Below are 20,323 nucleotides of genomic sequence, written 5' to 3'. Positions count from 1 at the left end.
GGTGTAACAAGTAACATGTTAATGCATCGTCCCTGCTCCCCAGCTTCGACAGCTAGTGGGGGGGATCTTCTCCCCCCTCTAACTATAGCTGTCAAATGTTTAAAAAAACGAGATCATATAGGGCTCCACCCACCCGGCTGTGGAGCGCTATTGTAGTTCATTGAATCTTCCTGTTAGTATATCTGCTTGCCCGTACAGGCAAGCAGATATACTAACCGATCCGCAGGAGAATGCATGGCACCATTTGCTGATCGCTAGTGCAATGGTTTACAGGCTCCTGCAACAAAAAATAATAAAAACGCACATTTTTTTTTACCTGGAAAAATTGTGCACTTATTTTTTGCATAAAAGGTGAACTTATCCTTTATAAAAAAACCTCTGTCAGGAAGGGTAATAAATATGCTTACCTTATCTCTGCTTCTAGCTGTGATGTCTAAGCAAGGGTGATGATTCCAGGGATTGGTAAGCAGCTCAAAATGTAGCAAGAAGATGCTATTGCACTTTGTTGCAGCACTATGTCACAATATTTGAGGTTCTTGGCATTCCCCGAGATCCTAATTGAAAAGATGGCAATATCACCCCAGCAATAAGGATGCTGAGGGAAAGTTACATATATGGACTTTAGTTTCCTCCGAAAGTCTGTTTTGAATTGTTGCCGCTATATAAAAGACCTGTACCAAACAAATACATTTTGTTGAGCCAAATAAGATGGTGGGGGGGCCTCTCCACTCTATAGATAGTGACTACACTGCAAGTAGAGAGAAAAAAAAAAAAACACTAGTTAATAGCTTTCCAAGCTATCGTTTGTAAACAAGCACATCCCTCCCATGAGGAGAGAGGAAGGTGTGTGTAATCCAAGTTAGGTGAGCCGCCCAGGGAGACAACACTGCTCCTTCATAAAGAACAGAGAATGAGCGTTGTCACTGACAACATTGTCAGGTAGAAAAAAAGCTTGAAAAAGAATAGTATAGTAATGCAACCACCATATCTAAGAGGACCTGATATGTCACCAGACTTCCCTGAAGACACCTTATTATACTAAAATTATGTATACACTTTTTTTACTGTATACATAAAGCGTGGGGTGGTCCAACAAGGGAACAAGGGTGGAGGGCAAATAAGGCGGGGGAAGATCCCAAGCTGGACTTTAATTTCTGGACACATAAAACATTTCCAGCTGTTATGTCAAAGAACATAATTAAAATGTGTTTTTTTCTAAGTTCAGTTTTAGATGTCATTTTATCACATATGGTCAAGGGAATAATACTGCTCCTAAGAAAGATGTTCTCATCATAAAGGTATACAAAACAATGAAGAGTAGTTAGAACTCAGGTCATATTTTTTATTTTCCCATGCAGTGGAGCTGTACCCGCAGTGCATGGGTTAACTGTTTGTTTTGTCCAAGGGCTCAGGGAAAAGCTATACTTACCCCATCCTCCGATCTCCCACATGTTAGCGATGAATTGTTCTTGCTGTCTTCATATCCAGAGCCGATCTATGAGCGTGATGACGTCAAGAACAGCCCATTCACAAGACAACTGGCATGCGGGGGGCAGAAGCGACAAGGATCGGTCTTGTGCTTGGAGGATTGGCGGATTAGGCAAGTATATCTCCACTTTCCAAACCCCTAGACAAAAACTAGAATTTGCCCATGCAGTGCTGGCACAGCCCCACTGCAATGGAAAATAAAAATTAAAAAAATTGCCAGGAATTCTTTTAACCTTTAATATATATTACAAGACAAAGTGGAGGGTGTACAAAAGGGGTTAAGCAAGCTTAAACCTGAACTTGAGGAAGATTAAAAAATAAATAAAATCACCAATTCATGCAAGCAGGTGTTCATTAAAAATTATTAAAGCAGTGCTCCAGCCAGGGATTGCTACACAGATTTAAAAAAAAAAAAAAAAAAAAAAAAAAAAAAAATCAAATCTCCCTTTACTTACCTAATTTCATGGTCAGGTGATGCATGGGGGTCCAATATGTTCTCTTTTTCTCACTGCAGAGTGGCGGGATCCTTCTTTGAGTACCCATGTTGCTGCTTAGATGAAGTGGCCACCTCCCATTGGTTTTCCAGCAACTGTGTCCTCCCAAGATTGCTGCTTCTCCTTCACCATTCAATCACAAGATGGGAGCAGGAAAGGTGACTTAGTTGTGTTACTCTAAGAAAACTAAAAGTCCTCCCTTCATTGCTCATTTGTCTAGGGGGAAGGGAGAAGCACTTTTACTTAACTCTTCCTCTAATTCCCTAGCAGACCAAGCTCCCCCATGCACTAAGAATAGACGGTCTCTCAGCGTTCCCAAATCCATTGCAGGGGTATGGTCCCTGCATGGTTCTTGATATCACAGGAAGTTACAGTGCTGGGGCCTGGGAGAGACGAGGATACAGGGATCAGTTTAGCAGTGTGGAGGAGCAGATAAGTATGTGGTCCCCCTTGACATAAAGGAGCAGATAACCCTTGTTGTGCAGCCGCAGCCCCACTGCAGGGGAGAAATTTTCATTTTATTGGCATTCAGCTTTAACTTCAGCAGATAAGAGTCAGGCTCCCTTTATGACCTGTGCTATCTTGCAGGGCTTTGTAGATCTAAAGAATGAATGGACAGCAATACAAGTGGTTTGGCAGATAAAGCAGCTCTCATTTAAAGCTCAACTTTAGGATAAGCAAATGTCAAAAAGCCATGTATATTATTCCTTGAATCCTGGTGTTCTTTATGCATTTCTTCCAGATCTGCGCAGTAATCTAGTGTGAAACTTTGCCTTTGTACAGGAGCTATAAAAGACAGCTCAATGCTGCTCCTTCCTTGTGCAGGGTAACTGGTCTCGTCACTGCCCCCTCCTGTAGATTTCTGTAGTGGGTGGAGCCTCCTGGGTCCCTCCAACAGCTCTGTTCTCTGCACAGGCTATGTACAGCACAGTGATTATGTCACTGCTACTTTTACAAAGTAATATCTGGACTTTCAGGGCATTAGGTGCACAGAAAGTGTATTTATATCCTTTGTGGCTACTGAGTTTTAATGCTCTGAATCCTTCCAGAAAAAGGTTTCTGTGCCTGGAGTTTTGTTTTAAATAATTTTTTTAGGGTTTTCATCTTTTCATAGGGTTAGGACTCATTAACACACTAAATCACAGCCAATTACTTGTGTGCCCCGTGCAGATCTGTGTTTTGCCAGCACAGGGATGCACAGGTGTTGCATGCACCCCCATAGATGACTATTGGGACACACAACTGCATGGACACAGCCATTGTGTCCCAATCTGACATCTGTGTGGGTGCACGGTCCTGAACATACCCAGGATGAGTTCGGAGACATGAACCCACACAGATGTCACATTTGGACACAATAGCTGTGTCCGTGCCATTTGAACAAAGCCTTACTCTTTAGAAGACAAATGTTTTTAAAGTGAAATAAACTTTAAGGATCATCAGATGAAGGGTTCATACTACAACATGCACACCCCTTCCCCTTTATTACCAACTACTTCATTGCCTTTGACATCAGAGAACATCAACTTCCATTTGAGGCATCAGACACTGCTATTCTGGTTCAGGGAATATCCCCCTCAACTTTAATAATTACAATTACAGACTTGTACATGTAAAAAGTGAGTAACCTCAACCCATTTGGGCAGTCACAAACTAAGGGAACAGCACTGCTCTTGATGTTTAAAGTTCTGTTTCTCTCAGAAAGCATCTGAACATATTATTCAGTCTTGGCAAACTGTCCCTTCACAATGACAACACCCACATTCAACTTCAACTACTATTATTGCAAAGCACAAGCTGCATTATATCACAAAAGGTAACATGGTTACAAAGCAGTTTATTTGTTTTAACTGAAAAGAGGCAAAGAAATATACAAACAGCACTATTGCATTTCACCTTTACAAAGTACAGCAGTCATAACAAATAATTGCCAACAAGCAGCTCAGGGTTCCTACACCTCACCCTTTTTAAAAAAGGAACTACACTGTATCTGAGCACTATAAACCAGAAACGCTATTTAATTCATTTTTAATATTCAAAGCAACTCCCCCATCCATGTCTCTATGCTTCATTTTGCTGAGCAATCACTTTGAAAAACAACCCCTAGCATTTCTGGCCAAGGCAGCTTGAGTAAAGGCAGATTATTCATTCCTGGAATCCATATACCCCTGGCACAGGCATGCATGCAGGCAGGAGGGTGTACTTAGCTGAAAAACCCTCCTTCCCTCCTGTAGATTCCTGGGATATGTGACACCATTTGACTAGGCATGGAAACCAGGAAGCAACTGAAGGAATGTTAGAAAAACAAAATAATAGGAAATTATATCAAATTTGCTTGTATTTAACTTTTTTTTGTTGTTTACTTATACTAGCAGCATAAGGATTAAAAATAGTCAATAATGGTTGAGAGAGAGAGAAATTCCACTTTATTAAGACAGATTGCTCTTAAAAATAACGATTCAACTTGTTGGGTGAAATATATTTCTACATTGAGGCAGAATAGGAACTTCATATGGTAAGCAAAATATATCAAAACTGCAGGGGGGATACAGTCACACAAGAAGGGTAGGGGTACTGCCTGGTCCTTTAGGATTCCCACCTGTACCCAGTCAGTCAATCTGTTGCCTTAGCATCACACTAATAAGTGCTGATAATATAGCAACATAAGAGGCACTGGGGCTGGCAATGAATGTCTGCCAACTCTATGACACCATACACAGACAAATAGAAGAGTAGAGCAAACCTTAGTTCGGTCATACATCATGTATGGAGCTAGACTGAATTAAAAAGTATGAATATAAAGCACTAGCCCACCAACAAACATCTACAGACTGTGCAAGGAAAACAATACAAAACCAGCTACTTTGGATTGGAAGGTAGGGAAGCCCTGTATCCTATTGTACACAGAGGAATGCGTTACTGACGGTCAATACCAACGCATGAGCGGCTGCGCGCTGAAACTGATAGCCCTGCTGACCTAGGCCACAATATACGTTGGCTATGCAGAAATCTGGTCCTGCATATGAAAAAGGTAACTACAATATAAATATACACATTTGCATAATTTCACATGAACTTGTGAGAAAAGGATCTACATTTGGTAAGAAAAGTATATTAAGATTGCAGAAAACACACACACTGATCATTTCATATATACACTAACATACTGGTGGAGATTTACTAAAACTGGAGAGTGCAAAATTTGGTGCAGCTCTGCATAAAAACTAATCCAGCAGTTGCAAGTACTGTATACACATGGCTACAGGGTGGAGAATGCTTTAGCCACTTATGATTGGTTCAGAATAGTGACAGCTTCCTGGCGGGATTGCTCAAGTGGGTTCAGACTAGGATCTGAACATACCTGAGTTCATCTGTACTGACCATTTCCCGCATATACTCAATATTTCAGATATACGTTTTTCTTTTATGTATACACACACACATCACTTCATATAATCATATACACACACCTATCTAAATATATATATATTTTTTATTTTATTTTAGACAAAAAGTGCTTGAGGTGATTGTAGCCGTATAAAAAGCGTAAACACTACAGGATTTGCAGGTATGAAAGTTACGTCATGTTTTGCTTTAAAAATGGAGGTCTTCACGGGGCTGAGATTGAGCTCTGCAGTCACTTTTGTAGCAGTTATTTTATTCCAGGTCACAATCCTGCACAATGTCCTTTTGTCTCTTTCAGTCAGTTGACCATGTCGACCACTCCTATGCTTATCAGACGACGTTTTCCCAGAAACTGTCCTTGCCGTAATAACCTTTGATACAGTCCCTCACAACCAGCAAATAAATTGGCAACTTAATGCAGCCATACACGGGTAGTATATCGGCCGTTTTTTTGTCTGCACAAGAAAAAGAAAAAAAAAAAAAAAAAAAAAAAAAAAAAAAAAATCGGCCGATAATCACATCGTTAGTGGGGCCAGCCCGTCGGCCGTTTTTCGCGGATCTCCTCATTTATTTTTATTGGTCATGCTGGAAAATCCGCAAAAAACAGCGGTTATTCATGGACATGGGGGGCAGCATTGGCAACAGGGCCAACCGATTTTTCGTTTATCAGCCGATAAATGGCACGTCTATGACCTGCCTAAGTCACAGAGTCACCAGCCAATCAGCACCAACAATTTGCCCTCTTTAAAGTTCAGTAAGCTGACATGACTCCGTATTACTAGCAGGGTATGCAGTGAACGATGAAAGTGTTAGCTAGGTGTCTCATCACACAGCGGAAGAAAAAGAATGTTACATCACTTTCACCGCAAATCATATCGTCACTTTAACACCTGCAAATCATGTAGTGTTTCCATTTTTTCTTTAACCCCTGTACACATATACACTATATAGCCAAAAGTATCGGGACACCTGCCTTTACACGCACATGAACTTTAATGGCCTCCTAATCTTAGTCCGTAAGGTTCAATATTGAGTTGGCCCACCCTTTGCAGCTATAACAGCTTCAACTCTTCTGGGAAGGCTGTCCACAAGGTTTAGGAGTGTGTCTATGGGAATGTTTGACCATTCTTCCAGAAGCGCATTTGTGAGGTCAGGCACTGATGTCGGAAGAGAAGGCCTGGCTCGCAGTCTCCGCTCTAATTCATTCCAAAGGTATTCTATCAGGTTGAGGTCAGAACTCTGCCGGCCAGTCAAGTTCTTCCTCCCAAAACTCGCTCATCCATGTCTTTATGAACCTTACTTTGTGCACTGGTGAGCAGTCATGTTGGAACAGGAAGGGGCCATCCCCAAACTGTTCCCACAAAGTTGGGAGCATGAAATTGTCCAAAATGTCTTGGTATACTGATGCCTTAAGAGTTCCCTTCAGTGGAACTAAGGGCCAAGCCCAACCGCTGAAAAACAACCCCATACCATTATCTCCCCCCCCCCACCAAACTTTACACTTGGCACAATGCAGTCAGGCAAGTACCATTCTCCTGATAACCACCAAACCCAGACACGTCCATCAGATTTCCAGACAGAGAAGTGTGATTCGTTCCTCCAGAGAACACATCTCCATTGCTCTAAAGAGCAGTGGCGGTATGCTTTACACAACTGCATCCAATGCTTTGCATTGCCCTTGGTGATGTAAGGCTTGGATGCAGTTCATCAGCCATGGAAACCCATTTCATGAATGCACTGTTGTGTTAATCTGAAGGGCACACGAAGTTTGGAGGTCTTTAGCTATTGACTCTGCAGACAGTTGGCAACTTCTGCGCACTGTGAGCTTCAGCATGTGCTGACCTGGCTCTGTCATTTTACGTGGCCTACCACTTCGTGGCTGAGTTGCTGTTCCCAGTTGCTTCCACTTTGTTATAATACCATTAAAAGATGACTGTGGAATATTTAGTAGCGAGGAAATTTCACGTATGTACTTATTGCACAGGTGGCAACCTATCACAGTACCACACTTGAATTCACTGAGCTTCTGAGAGCGACCCATTCTTTCACAAATCTATGTAGAAGCAGTCTGCATGCCTAGGTGCTTGATTTTATACACCTGTGGAAATGGAGGTGATTGGAACATCTGAATCCAATGATTTGGAGGCGTGTCCCAATACTTCTGACAATATAGTGTATAAAGATTTTTCTTTCTGCTTTTTAGTGTTACACAATGGTCATGCTCTACTGGTACAGGTGATCTGGATCATTGTTTGCAAAGATGTACAAAATACTCAGTGCATATATATTTCACACACTAAAATAAATATATATACACACACCCCGAGTATTTTATATACAGACTGAATATTTTGTATAGATATGGTAGGTGAATTGGCTCCTGTCCTAATTGGCCCTAGTATGTGTATGTATGAATGTGAGTTAGGGACCTTAGATTGTACACTCCCTGAGGGTTAGGGACTGATGTGAATATAATATATAAATATATATATATGAGAGAGAGAGTGCTGCATACATTGACGGTGCTATATACGTACCTGTAATAATAAAAACTCATTTATACACACACACACACTAATATCTGCACACTGGGTGTCTCATATATGTACTGACACAGGAAGACCCTGTAGATTGTGATAGAATGATGGGACTATGCACAGAAGATGTGTATACACACATGTATCATATACAGAGCCAGGTAAGCAGAGTATATGAAGGAGCAATGCTGGAAATGAGGAATACACAGAGGTGAGGTGTGGAGCAGTACACAGTGTAAACACACACGGAGGAGGACACAGACTGACACACACACGTCGCTGTCCTGACAGGCAGACACATAAGTACACACAACGAGCTGTATAAGGAGCCCCTGTACACACGGGTGGTAGAGAAGACCCCCTGTACACACGAGTATGGGGGAGCTCCTGACACACACACAGTATGGACCCCCCAGTGGCGGGGCCGGTGCTCGGTACCTGGTCGGGGCCGGCTGTGAACACTCCGCTCCTCACGTACACTCCAGCACACGCGCACTTGGCGGAAGGTGCTCGCCGAGAGACACAAGCTCGGAGGAGAGAGAGAGGGCGCGCCGGGATGACGTCAGTCGCTCGGCAACAACCAGTGCTACCGTGGTCGCAGATGAAGTGAGGTCATCCGTCGGAGACGGAACACGGACGGGAAGTTCGGTGGTGATGTGGGGTGAGAATGCCTATTGGTTGGAGGTGCTAGGATTTCTGGGTCGGTTGGGTTTTATCGGGAACATTTAGTAGTTGTATAGAAGGTGGGAGAGGTACCATGGCCTAGAGTCAGTCAGAGAAGAGTACAGGGGCGGACATTACTGGCCTCATTCTAAGAAACATGATGGGAAGCAAGGGCTCCTGGTCTGCATTCTTCTTCTAGGCCAGTGCTGCTGAAAGCATTGGAGCCATTGGACCAGCATGCCAGCCAGGCAAACGGAATTTTCAAGGAGAGGTCAGCAATGGCAGTGTTTAGGTTCTCTCAGTACAGGTTAATGTTATAGTAGAGCTGCAGACAAAACATTTCATTGTGGATAGAGCAAGGGAGAGTTATAACCCCTGTCAGATCCCATAGCCGAACAGAGAGGAAATCCCTGCAAATGAAGAGAATTCCTTGGGGACACCAGAACTAGTGTACCAGTTGAAGATTACTCTCTATTACTTTTCAGGGGACATCCCAAAATTTCGGGGTTTCTTTTACTTTCGGTGATAATAGTAAGCAGGCTGGATCTCCATAATGTGGGCAGACAGCAATAAAAGCTGACAGGTGTTCTAATCCCTCTCCACACTATCCAAAAAAAAAAGGTTTTGCCTTTAGTTATACTTTAAAGTATATTTTAGGCCACACTCCTCACATCTAGCATATGGCAAATGCATGTTTTTGCACTCATTTTTTGCATGTTGCACTTATCGTTCCCCATTCACTTGAATGGGCTGCCCAATGTACGTCAAATGTGCCAAAGTAGTTCTTGTACATTTTCAGGCATAGAGCTTTACCTGCTTTTTTATGATTTTCAATAGGAATGCACCGAAGTTTCGGTGGCCGAAAACACCCCTTTCGGCCATCGGCCAAAATGGAAAAAAAAAAAACTGATACAGCTGCCGAAAAAAAACCCACCCCTCACCACCGCCCGCCGCTCAGTTCTCAGCCTTACCAAGAAACCATTGAACGATCCTGGCACTGGGCATAGAGATGAGTGAAGGAAAGATGGCCTCCACTCATATCTATGCCCTTCAAGGACCGGAGCTATGTCACTTCCGAATCCGGCCATTTTTTTTAAAAGCACTAGATCAATGCTTTTTATGATCCAATGCTTTACATTGCAGAGGAGAGATGTGGGGTCTTTTTCACCCCATAACTCTCCTTAAAGAGGACCTATCACTAATAATTTCTATCACAAGGGATGCATGTATTTCTTGTGGTAAGAATAAAAGTGATTAAAAAATTGTTTAAAGGGACAGGGCAAAAAACCAAACATTAAATTGAAAAAAAAGTTTAAAGGGCCCTGTCCCCCCGTGCTTGCACGTAGTGGTGAACGCATACATAGCCCAAGCCCACATATGTAAATGGTGTTCAAACCACACACGTGAGGTATCGCCACGAACATCAGAGCAAGAGCAATAATTCTAGTATGAGACCTCCTCTGTAACTTTACACTGCTAACCTGCAGAAATTTTTAAAGCATCACCCATGGAGATTTTTAACCACTTCCTGTCCGGACACTTTTACCCCTTCCTGTCCAGGGCAATTTTTAGCTTTCAGCGCTATCACACTTTGAATGACAATTGCGCGGTCATGCAATACTGTACCCATATGAATTTTTTACCATTTTTTTGAGACAGATAAAGCTTTATTTTGGTGGTATTTATTCACCGCTGGGATTTTTATTTTTTTTACTATGTAAATGAAAAAGTTCAAAAATTTTGAAAAAAAGTGTTTTTTTAAATAAAATTTTGCAAATAAATAATATTTCATCATAAATCTTATCCAAAATTTATTCCGTTATTTTTTTAGTAAAAAAAAAAAAATCCAAATTAGTTTATAACCAAAAATTATAATTTTTAAACATTTTTTTTTATATTATTATTTTTTTTTTTTTTTTTTTTTTTTTTTTACATACTGTCACCCTAGCAGTACACTGTCACCATGGTGACACTGTACTACGTGTGGAGGGTGATGAAGATTTTTTTTTTTTTTTTTTTACACTGATTGCTTTTACACCATATAGGATGTAAAAGCAATCATTTCTCTTTCTCTCTGTCTGCATTCTTGCAGTCATTGAGAATTACTGAGTGAGCTGTGAGTGGTCACAGCTTGTCACATGGTACAAGGCTGTTGTGAATAGCCTTGTACCATGTGACCTCTGTGATCATTCACAGATTTCACACATAGTAAGCAATGATGTCACAAGTGACATCTTGCTTACTACTTTGCATGTGATCACTGATTCGCCAATCAGTGATCACATGATCGGGACCTCGTACAGAGGTCCCGTCCGACGATCGGTGTTTCACTGTGTCCAGAGGACACAGCGGGCACCGGATCGCGGTGGTGCGCGCTCCCAGGGAGCGCGCACAGCTAGAAAAGGCGGGTGCCGTTTATGGACGGCAACCCGACCCTGGACTGCCACCGCCCTGCCGTTTATAAACAGCAGGCGGACGGCAAGAGGTTAAGTACCGCAGTTTCACGCCATTCCACGAGCATGCGCAATTTTAAACCATGACATGTTGGGTATCTATTTACTCGATGTAACATCCTCTTTCATATTTTACAAACAAATGTGGGTATATGTTTTTTGGGGAGGGTTTTAATCAAAGTGTATTTTTTTCCAAAAAATATATTTTCATTTTTAAAAACTGCGCATTTCGGTTTTTTGGCCAAGTGCATTTTGAATTTTTGTTTTCGGTACCAGAATTTTCATTTCGGTGCACCACTAATTTTTACTAATTTTTCATGCATTCCACAAATATGTTTTTCTGAACATATTCCCTGAATGCACAAGTGTGAATGAGGACTAACCTTTTTTTTTTTTTTTAGTTTTGGATAGATTGGAGAGAGATTAGAACACCTGTCAGTTTTTATTGCGGCCTTTGCCCCCCATTAGGGAGATTCACCCTCTCTATTTGTCCTGTTTACTGTTATAACCGAAAGTAAAATCCTCAAATACTGGGTGGTCCCCAGAACAGGAATAGAGAGGAAATCTTCCAAGGGGACACAGTCCTGGGACCAGGCATGCCCTCCTACTTTCTGTTTTGGAAATTTACAGGAGTTATAACCCTCCTTTACTCTATTCAAAATGAAAATAAGTTTTGCCTATAGTTCTACTTTAACTACTTCCCTACTGCACTATATCCAAATGATGGCTACAGCACAGACATCCAATTCTGGGAAGACATCATATGACGCCCTCTCAGAACGCGCCCCCAGCGGTGCGTACACGGCACTATCTGTGATCGCTGTGTCCATTGGACACAGCTGATCACATGACATGGTAAAAAGCCAATCACAGCGGCCTTTTACCACATGATCAGCTGTGTCCAATCACAGCTGGCCACCATGTAAATACACTTGGCGGTTATCGGCAGCACTTTCTTCACACTGTTACAACTTGGGGTAAGTACTGCTGATAACTGGCAACTGTCAAAGGAGACATCTGCAATGATCAATGCCCTGATTATCAGTGCAGCTCCAAAAGTGTCCATTAGTGCTGCCCATCAGTTCCCAACAGTGCCGCCATTCAGTGCCCTTGAGCGCTACCTATTCGTGCCTATCAGTGCTGCTTATCAGTGCTGCCTCATCATTGCACATCAGTAAAGGAGAAAAATTACCCGTTTGCAAAATTGTTTAATTGAGACAAAGAAAACCTTATTTTTATGTTTTATGTTATTTTTATTTTTTGTTTGCTCTTTTTTTAGAGCAAAAAACGGTGATTAAATACCACCATAGGAAAGCTCTATTTGTGTAAATAAAATGATAAACATTTCAAATGGTACAGTGTTGCATGACCACGCAATTGTCATTCAAAGTGTGACAGCAATGAAAGCTGAAAATTGTCCTGGGCAGGAAGGAGGTAAAAGTTCCCAGTAGGCAAGTGGTTAAACTGGAACTTCACTCCTTTAATTTTAATGCTAATATTAGTAAATAGATAGGAAAGTATATCATATTTACTTGTTTTAAACTTTTTTCCCACATTTCTTCAGTCATTTACTGGTTCCCAGGCCTAGGCAAATGATATCATATCTCCCAGGAGTCTTCAGGAGGGGGGGGGGTTCTCAGCTAAGCACACCCTCCTGCCTGTATGCCTAAGCTATGGGCAGATGGATTTCAGGAAGTACATGCCACTGAAGATGACCACGGCCAGAAATGCTAGGAGGTGTATTTCAAAGTGGTTTTTCCAGCAAAACAAAGCATGGAGACATGGATGGATGGGGGAGTTTGCTTTGGATATTAAAAGTGGATTAACCACTTGCCCTCTAGAAGATTGTACCCTTACTGACCAGTCCGTTTTTTTTGCTATTCCGACACTGCGCTATTTAATGCTGTACCCAAATGTGATCATTCAACGCTGTACCCAATCGAAATGTATGTCCTTTTTTCACACAAATATAGTTTCGTTTGGTGGTATTTGATTGCCAATGGGTTTTTTATTTTTTGTGATGTAAATGAAAAAAGAAAATTTTTTAAAAAAAAAACGATTTTTTTTTTACTTTCGGTTATAAATAAAATATAGAGTAAACTCAATGTTAGTCATAAATTTAGGCCAAAATGTATTCTGCTACATGTCTTTGGTAAAAAATATTCCCAATAAGAGTATAATAATTGGTTTGTGTGAAAGTTATAGCGTCTACAAACTATGGTATGAATATGAATTTGGCTTTTACTTTCTGACTGCCTATCACATTTCTTGAGGTGCTGAAATGCCAGGGCAGTACAAAAAACCCCCAAAAGACCCTTTTTTTGGAAAGTAGACACCCCAAGGAATTTGTTGGGAGGCATGTTGAGTCCATGGAACATTTTACTTTTTTTCCACAAATTTTTGGAAAATTACATGGTTGTTTTTTTTATTTGTTTTTTTTTTTACACAAGGTTGTCGGATGATATATTGCTCATGCAAGCCATGGGTATATGTGGAATAACACACCAAAACACATTCTGCTACTTCTATGGGGATACCACATGTGAGAGTCTTTTTGGCAACCTAGCCACATACATTTGTGCTTCTGCTATTTTGGCATTTCAGAGCCATTATTAGAAGCTTATGCCACACATCACCCACTTTTCTAACCACTGGAAGACCAAGCTTTTTCTGACACTTTGTGTTTACTTGAAAAAACTGTTTTTTTAAGCAAAGGCCCTAGAGAATAAAACGGTGGGTGTTGAATTTTTTTATGTTACCCAGTAAAATGCAAATGTTTTGGAAAAAATACACTTTTTAGAATTGTAATGCACAAAAACACACTATATTACCCAATTGTTTGATAAAATGTAAAAGATGATGTTACACTGAGTATATGGATACCAAACATGACATGCTTTAGAATTGTGCATGCCCATGCAGCGGTGACAGATTACGTAAATTTGTAATAGCCATATGCAATGCTTTTAAAAGCCTTTACAGGTCACCACTTTAGATTTACATAGGAGGTCTAGTGCTAGAATTACTGCCCTCGATCTGACATTCGCAGTGATGCCTCACATGCATGGTGCAATCCCTCTTTACAAACTGCCATGGGACCAATGCTTGTATTTGCCTTTGCGCGTAAGCATGGGGGTGAATTTTTTTTTTTTTTTTTTAGTTTTGCTTTTTTATTTTTCTTTACACTGTCCCTATCCTTTTTTTTTATCACTTTTATTATTACAGGGAATGTAAATATCCCCTGTGATAGCAATAGGCAGTGACAGGTACTCTTTTCAGAGAAATCTGGGGTCTATTAGACTCTAGATCTCTCCTCTGCCCTTAAAACATCTGATAACACCAAGATCGGGGTGATCAAATGCTTTCCCAATTTTAAAATGGCACCATTTATATCTGGCGAAAAAGAAATGATGGAATGCTCGTAGCTTCTGATCTTTTAGATCTTATAGATGATTGGAGGCATTCCAGTCTCCAGTCAGCTCTGTTGTCAGCCAGTGGAATGGCTGGCTGAATTTTTGGGTTTTCCTGTGGGACGGGAGATCCCAAGAAAACCTTGGAAGGTGGCGGGAGGGGTGGGGAGAGTCCGTTCCCTCTGTTTGTAAAAGTGATGCAGCAGGTAATTAGCTGCTAGGATTGTTTTTACATGAAAACCAACCACCAGCTGAAAACAAGGATACTAGGATGATGCCTGTAGCTTCAGGCATCATCCAAGTATAACCACTCAGTCCAGCGACATACCAGTACATTGCTGGTCCATGATGGGCATATATGTAACAGCAGAGAACACGGGCATATAATGAATCGGGTCTATGGACCAATATGACCACAATTCATTCTTTTTTTGTAATGCCCGTTTTGAGGGTTAGGCCCAAAAAAGGTTTAAATTCAGAAACTGTGATAGATTTCCATGCGAATTGTCTGGCAAGAGCTGAACTAGGGTGGGCAGTGTTGTATTGTGTATAAATTGCTTTGGCTCACAGTCAATTGATACAGATCTTCCATGAGCGGCTAAACGCTTGCGCTGGTGGAGAACAGACCTGATCCTGCTAACATTGCATTTTTGGGGACACTATACAAAGGAGGCACTAGTATAGTTTTGTTCATGATCAATATATTGATCTGTGCAAACACTGTACTATTAATGACATTGATAAGCGACCTGTAGCGTTAATATTGTGCGGATAATCTAACGCTAGCTGACCCTGGCTGGGAGGGGTGTTAACTGACCCTGACGCTATCTGATCTTGCTAGTGGCAGTGATCAGTGAAAAATTCTATATACTGACACTGTACTAATGGCACTGTCTGGGTGACGTGGTGATCAAAGAGTTAAATGTGCTAATCTAACGTGTGTGTAAAATATAGTGCTTTTACTCAGTGCCGTGTTTGTTCTTCTCTCCCTGGACAGCATAGGGGGCAGCAGGGGGGTGCACAAATGTGTGCACACTCTAGGAAATAAAAAGCAACGTAAGATTTGCCCAGAGTCACCACTCGCCCGCACATTGTTGACAGGCAGGTGGCAAGTAGTTTAAAAAAAAAAAACATTTTTTTAATTTCTCTCAATTTTTTTAAACCTTCTTTTTTAATTTTTATTTTTTAACATTTTTATTTATTATTTTGCATTGCTTTGAACTGTCATGAATGTGTTAAGTTCACAATAGTTCAATATAATAGTGATCTGTGATTGGTTCCAGCTGGTCACATGGTACAGGGTGCTGTGAATGGCCCCATGTGAGAACTGTGGAACAATCACAGCTCTCCAGGAACAGAAGCTAAGTTTTTATCAATCAGATTGATTCATAAAAACTTTGTTGTCATTGTGATCATGTGAACGCACATCGATCACATGATCACCAGATCCAATTACCAGGATTCTCATTCCGCGGTGTCTGGTGGACACAGCAGGCATGGGGGGGTTGAGTTGCGTACCCTGTGTTGGCAAAAGACCATCAATGTACGGGTACGTCGCTGGTCCTGTAGCTGCCACCCATCTGCAGTACATTGTGGGGGTGCAGCCTGAAAGTTGTTAAATAGCTTTTTTCGGTTTGTGATACTCAGATGCAGTGTAGTTCTGCTTTAGCCTCTTCAGTTCCAAAGCATTTCCTTCATGTATTCACAGTGAGGCCAAGAGCTCTTTATTTTTTATTTATTTATTTATTTATTTTCATTTTGAAATTACCTCAATTCTGCATCTTTAAATTTTTTTTAGTCTACCCTGAACTTTTATGCTTCTGGATAGATAGGGTTTTAGGTTTCTGTTAGAATTGGGTTCTTTTATTTTTATTTCCTGGGTATTTAGGCCTTTTATTTTTCTAAAATAGTTCACAATTTTTGGTATTTAAGAAATAGCGAAAAAAATGCATTTTTTTCCTGTAATGTTTCCCAGTGCCACTTTTACATTAGGTGGACGTGCCTAGATATTTACCCCAAAATATAACCAAGACAGTGTTCTGATTTATAAGGATGTCACATCAGTCAGTTTTCTATGTAACGTTTCACAATGGTAAAGTTTAAAGTGAAAATTTGTTTTGTAAATCAGGAGAGATTTTGTCCCCTTTTTAAAGCAGAACTAAACCCTCCTATCCTTTTCAAACAAGGAAGCTTGAAAGCCATCCTAACCTCCTTTTGGTCTGCAGCTGTCATGGTGCTGCACATGTGATCAGTTAGGACACCAGCCATTTAATGGTTTGACAGTTGGGTAGAGAACACTAGAAAATGTGACAGTTAACATTCCCAGAATGCCAGGAATGTAAGGACTCATTCACACCATGGTGCAGAGGCATGAGTTTTTCTGCACGCGTTCTGCAATCATTGAACATAAAGTGGGGAGGTAATATTTTTTTTTTTAATTATCTTATTTAGTTTTATATATTTTATTTTAAGATTCAGTTCCAGAACTGAACTCTGGAAACTGTGCCCAAAAATGGTTGACACACCGTATGATCTGAATACAAGATCTTTGCTAACCTATAAGACCACAGCATTGTGTTGTGAGTCCAAGCACTTTACAACAGGAATAAAGTACAGATAATTTACATCTTTAACTTGCTTTACAAGACTAAGCGAACAATGTAGATTATATATACCATGTGCTGTTTTTTCATCCAAGGTCTACTTTAAGTAACTGCAGTATTGAATACATTGTCACACTCATTGTATTTTGTTGCAGGAATTGCTCAGCAAACTCAGGATGGACCAAGTGGTGTTTTAGCTTTCAAAACAGAATTTTAAATCATTCCCTTTATTTTTGTGCCCTTGGATTTTTAGAGCGAATGAATGTGGTTTTTCCTCAATTTTGAAGAATGCTCGGCTTTCTGTGGTCCCGGATCTCTGGCTTAGATAGTCCTGTTCGCCTCACACGAGCTGAAGCCACACGGAGAGTGCTAAGTTTGGAGTTAAACAAGGACAGGAATGTTGAGCGAATGCATGAAAATGGGATTAATGCGCTTGACATTGAACCTGTGGAAGGAAGATATATGCTATCTGGTGGATCAGATGGCATTATTGTTATTTATGACCTTGAAAATTTGAGTAAAAAGCCTTCGTATACATGCAGAGCACTGTGTAAGGTTGGTAAAGGCCATCCTGACGTACACAAATTCAGTGTTGAAACTGTTCATTGGTACCCTCACGACACTGGAATATTTACGTCAAGCTCATTTGATAAAACTCTGAAGATATGGGACACAAATTCACTAAAGCTAGCTGAAGTCTTTCAGTTTGATGGTACTGTTTACAGCCACCACATTTCTCCACTAGCTACCAAGCATAGCTTAATAGCAGTTGGAACAAAAAATCCTAAAGTTCAGTTATGTGACTTAAAATCTGGCTCTTGTTCGCACATTTTGCAGGGTCACAGAGGTGAAGTGTTGTCTGTCTGCTGGTCTCCACGATATGATTTTATTTTAGCAACTGCGAGTGCTGACAGTAGAGTAAAACTATGGGATGTCCGCAAAGCTACTGGGTGCCTGCTAACACTGGATCAATACAATGGAGAGAAATCGAAATCATCCTCAGAGGCTGCTAACACTGCCCATAATGGAAGAGTGAACGGGTTATGCTTTACCAGTGATGGGCTCCACCTATTGACTCTTGGCACAGATAACAGAATGAGACTTTGGAACAGTGCTACAGGGGAAAATACTCTGGTTAATTATGGCAAAGTTTCAAATAACAGCCGTAAATGTGTGAAGTTTACAGTTTCAGCAGGCTGCAATCCAGACTTTGCATTTGTTCCAGTTGATAGCACAATAGTTGTGTACACCATATATACTGGTGAAAAAATAAGTGTCCTGAAAGGACATTATAGTGATGTAGACTGCTGTGTCTTTCAACCTCAATATCAGGATTTGTATAGTGGAGGCAAAGACTGTGATGTTTTGGCTTGGGTACCCGCAATGCGGGAGCCTGTTCCTGTTGATGACGCTGAATCATCTAAGTCACAAGCCCATATTCACCCTGATTTTCAGGATGCATGGAGTAGCAGTGATGAGGATTCTTGACCTAAATGAACTTTTTCTTTTTTTTGTCATTCATATATTCTGTTATTAAAAAGAGCAGCCTTTTTGTCTTAAAGCAATATTAAACCCAAAACCAAAATTGTAATATATTGCAGTTCATTGATCATTAGTTGTAGTGGCTGCATTAGTTTTCTTTATTTTTAGGCTTTTTCCCATTGTTTACACTTGCTGATTTGGCCAGTAACACAACTCTTGTCGTAGAGTGCTTACACTCTGATAGAAGAAGCAACAGATACACCTTTGGACAGCAGCACTTTCAGCTTGGGGGGTAAGGGAATGTTAGATTCTCAGTTTTATTTCTTTTTGGATAAAGGTTTTACCTAAATAAATGCTGACCATTGTAAGCGCCGTTGTCAGTGGTAAAGGATTTACCTCAACCTTCTAACTGCTATATCTGAAAAGCAGCTTGGTCTGTTGAAAAGCAAGAGATTTAATGGCCGGATCACCTCGTGAGAATAAAGGAAAGAGCCTAAAAATGAAAAACTAATGCAGCCACCACACTTAAAATTGTTAAACTGCAATATAATAAATGTATGTTTTTAGGTTTAATACCTCTTTAAAACTAATCTTTTGTGAAAGTGATGTTTATAATTTTGTTTATGTATGAAAAGACTTGGTTCACATGTCACTTTTTAAAGCACTGTAGTCCCATAATACAGTGCAGTTTCTGATTTACACGAGGGACATGGTAGATTTTCGATATATGGCTCTGCCTTGAGGGCAAGTTCACACCACACTGCACTCTGGATGTGTTACAGATGCCTTTTTGCTTACAGTTCACACCTCACTCAGTTCCAGTGCATTTTTTATGTGTTTGCTGTGTTCCAGTACAGTTCAGTGCAGAATAACTGCACTAGATTGCATCTAGAGTGAAGCAGCCATTAATCTTTATCATCTTTTTTGTGGCAGTTAACTTTTAAATGACCACAGTAGGGTTTTTCTGAACAGTGGTGGTTCGCTTTAGGTAGTGGTAGATGCTTTAGGTAACAGGTATTTGCTTTTTCAAGCCCTGACCCTCTGAGGACGTGCATCGCACGAAACGCGTCAGGGGGGGCTACAGCTCATGGACATCTAGCCACTGTTTGTGGCCAACTATTTATGGTCAGTACTCTTCCTTTGTTTACCCCTTTTTTGACTAATAAACGCTAGTCTCAACAATATTACACTATGTGGCGTCCTTCATTGGGCTCTCTCTGAGAGCACCATCTCCCACAGTACTTCTTTGGATCAAGGAGTTCCCTGACGCTCACACGTTCGGATGCTACTTGGCCACCTCTCCTTGCGGTGAGACAGAGGATAGGACGCAGTGCGACCTGACCAGAACCCTGATGCTGGAGAGATCTTGCAGCAGTTACTTCCTTACATGCGTTATTTTAACGCACTTCTGGTGAGTGCGCACTCTATCTGTTTTTCCTGGATCTCCTTTACCTTATACTACCATCACCCTGGGACGAGAACTTTTTGTGTGCTCTCAGCACTCTTTACAGACTCTATGCATTATTCACCTCTGTGGTATATCTGTTTTGACCACTGATATTTATATTTATCCTATTGAGTAATATTTATAATTTGTTTTAGCGCTGCACCTACTTTTCTTTTATTATTGACTATTTTAAGGAGGATTGGTTGCCTTTTTGGTGTTCTAGCTGCTTGTGCTCTTGTACCTGTAGCGCTCGCTATACTTTTTTCACATATTTGCTTTTTAACCCACTATTTTGTAGATGCCTTAATTGCACATTCCATGAGTAATTTAGCTAGTACCCT

The 20,323-nt window shown here is 40.8% G+C and overlaps 2 protein-coding genes across 3 annotated transcripts in view; one reads left to right on the top strand and one right to left on the bottom strand.

Annotated features, from left to right (window-relative positions):
- FBXW7 (F-box and WD repeat domain containing 7) overlaps positions 1 to 8,505 on the bottom strand; it is a 280,449-nt gene extending 271,944 nt beyond the window's left edge. The window contains exon 1 of the mRNA XM_089670455.1: positions 8,363 to 8,505. The gene's annotated coding sequence lies outside the window, so the exon portion shown is untranslated. The remainder of the gene's footprint in view (positions 1 to 8,362) is intronic.
- Positions 8,354 to 19,719, top strand: ERCC8 (ERCC excision repair 8, CSA ubiquitin ligase complex subunit). 2 transcript variants are annotated; one of them, XM_089670457.1, is made up of 2 exons: positions 8,354 to 8,585; positions 17,209 to 19,719. In XM_089670457.1, the coding sequence occupies exon 2, from the start codon at positions 17,342 to 17,344 to the stop codon at positions 18,539 to 18,541; it is 1,200 nt and encodes a 399-aa protein (XP_089526583.1). In that variant the 5' UTR covers positions 8,354 to 8,585; positions 17,209 to 17,341; the 3' UTR covers positions 18,542 to 19,719. The 2 variants fall into 2 exon arrangements, with proteins under 2 accessions (XP_089526583.1, XP_089526584.1); XM_089670458.1 differs by lacking the exon at positions 8,354 to 8,585 and adding an exon at positions 8,611 to 8,858.
- The last annotated feature ends 604 nt before the right edge of the window (positions 19,720 to 20,323 follow it).

The sequence above is a fragment of the Staurois parvus genome, unplaced genomic scaffold (genome assembly GCF_062004578.1).
Source record: "Staurois parvus isolate SC_StPar_1 unplaced genomic scaffold, SC_StPar_1.0 ptg000090l, whole genome shotgun sequence".
In the NCBI taxonomy this organism is placed as follows: Eukaryota; Metazoa; Chordata; class Amphibia; order Anura; family Ranidae; genus Staurois; species Staurois parvus.
Note: the sequence above shows the minus strand (reverse complement) of the source record. Positions and strands in the feature narration are given on the sequence as shown.